Consider the following 2,038-nt stretch of genomic DNA (forward strand, 5'->3'; position numbering starts at 1 on the left):
CGTACCGTGCATATCTTCACTAGAGGACTCGGAGCGGTCGTCGTCATCACGGTCGAGCGCAATGCCAGGACCCACGGAGAGCGTGCGGCGGCTGTTCCTGTACGGTGTCTCCGAGCCTGCACGAAAGAGGATGTATGACTGTGCGTAGATCTCGTGCTCCTCGGTGACTTCGACGCGGCGCGCGCCCACTCCTTTTTATTAAAGAAAGAGCGGTGAGAAACTCCCAGAGAACGGCGGCAGTTTTGCAACATACCTTCAGGCCAGGCCGTGCTCGTCTTTCCCACCAACTCGATTTCAATGCTGGAGATCTTCGTCGGCTTGACGAGCGTGAGCGTTAGCAGCCCACGAAGCATACCAGGAGGGGCGTCGGCCTGCATGTTGCGGGGTCTGCCGGTGGCATCTCCTGCGCGGAGGAACACCACGGACTCTGCGAGACGGATGTCGAAGGCATTCTTCTGGGGCTGTTTCGTCGGCGTAGGCATGTATACCGGAGACCAAGAGGCAAGGAGACAAGAGGCGGTGGCCCGAGGCGGCGGTCGTCCTAAAATACGGGGACTGGAGTTCCGCTCCGAGTGCCTGTCTGCACGGCCGATCAAGATCCGGCCAAAGCGGACGTCAGTCGCAGAAAATGGCAGAAAAAATCGATAGCGGTGCATGTGGACTCACCAACGTGTTACACCCGGTACTGTCGGTTCTCGGCCACGGTCGCAACAGAGCAACGAGCAACGTTTCTGGCTACAGCTCGTCCATGGGTTGTGAGAAAGAGGCTAGACAGGGGCGAGTCACGGCCCGATATCGTCACGGGATACTCACTGTTATGGTACTCTTCCGCGAATTGTGTTCTCTCTGCCAGCGTTGGCGCAATGTGAATGTGTTGGCGCAAGGGATGATGAAAGACTGCACCGTTATCACCGCATAAAACACGGATGCGAGACCTTGGCAGTCTGAAACTGAGCGGTGCTCGCCACAATGCTCACTTTGCTTGGAGAGAGAGGGAGAGTCAGGTCATCATACAAATACAGCATACCTCAACCACCTACCTGATGAGTGAGAGCCTGAGGGAGAGAGAGGGAGAGAGCGTATGTAGGCTCTGAAGACCGCTGCAGGCGAGTGCACGTGACTGGTATGATGGCGGCCTCGCGAGCGGGTTTCGCTATGAACTTCATTGGCCGCGCAACATACTTACATAGCTAACCTAGAGCAACTTGAACTGGAGCCCCGACCATATGTACAACAGACGAGGGGTGTCTAACGTTATGCAAATGGTTGTAAGTACAGATTGGACCTACCTTCGCCGTTTGCCCTCCGGATCGGCGCGGAGTCTGCGGACATGTTCGCATACGCAGTGCATACGCCTACACACGATGAAGCCCTTTCTGAGTGCCTGATCAACGGTCCAGGCCTCTGGTCCAGGCCAGTAGCTTCAAGTTACCACTTTGTCGGCGACTCGGCGCGCATCAGAACTTCGAATTCGAACACAGCTGCATGTCTCCGAGTACCCGCCACCGTCACCGTGACTTTGCATGAGGCAGTGCTGGACGGCCACATGTATCCTGGCTAGAGTGGTGTACCGTTGGCTCAGGCAGCGTAGTTAGTACTACGCAAGCAAGGGTATCGAGCTGTTTGGATGCCAGGATCTTACTGACCTCAGTGAGATCGATTTACTGCACGCAGCACTAATACGTGTTGGTAAAATGCTCACCAACAAATTCAATTATCCAAGGACAACCTAGGTGAGTATTTATCGATGTAGAGGCCATCAGCGTGTTTGACAATTCGACCCTAGTGATAAGTATGACGCTTCCGGATACCACTAGTTCGACTATCCCGGCAAGTGCTCATTGGCATACGTACCGTCTACGCTACGTATGCGTTCTGCGAGGATAGCTACCTTCACTACAATGTGGAGTGTCAAGCCGTGTTGGTACCCGTTATGCTTCACTCACTCTGCGCATATTTAGGTTGCAGCAGAGCATGGCAGCTCAACCGTTTATCGGCCTGACGAACAGCGTCAGTACGATTGGAAGAATGCCTTCTT

At 54.6% G+C, this 2,038-nt stretch overlaps 1 protein-coding gene across 1 annotated transcript; it reads right to left on the reverse strand.

The window, feature by feature from the left end:
* Positions 1–20: 20 nt before the first annotated feature.
* B0H18DRAFT_1121628 (uncharacterized protein) lies at positions 21–482 on the reverse strand (the record flags this gene model as incomplete). The annotated part of the gene is made up of 2 exons (XM_048034362.1): positions 21–191; positions 254–482. Coding segments are annotated over 2 exons (400 nt in total), but the record flags the coding sequence as incomplete, so codon positions are not given.
* Between the last annotated feature and the right edge of the window lie 1,556 nt (positions 483–2,038).

Source organism: Fomitopsis serialis (genome assembly GCF_022376445.1).
Source record: "Fomitopsis serialis strain Sig1Antser10 chromosome Unknown B0H18scaffold_64, whole genome shotgun sequence".
NCBI lineage: Eukaryota > Fungi > Basidiomycota > Agaricomycetes > Polyporales > Fomitopsidaceae > Fomitopsis > Fomitopsis serialis.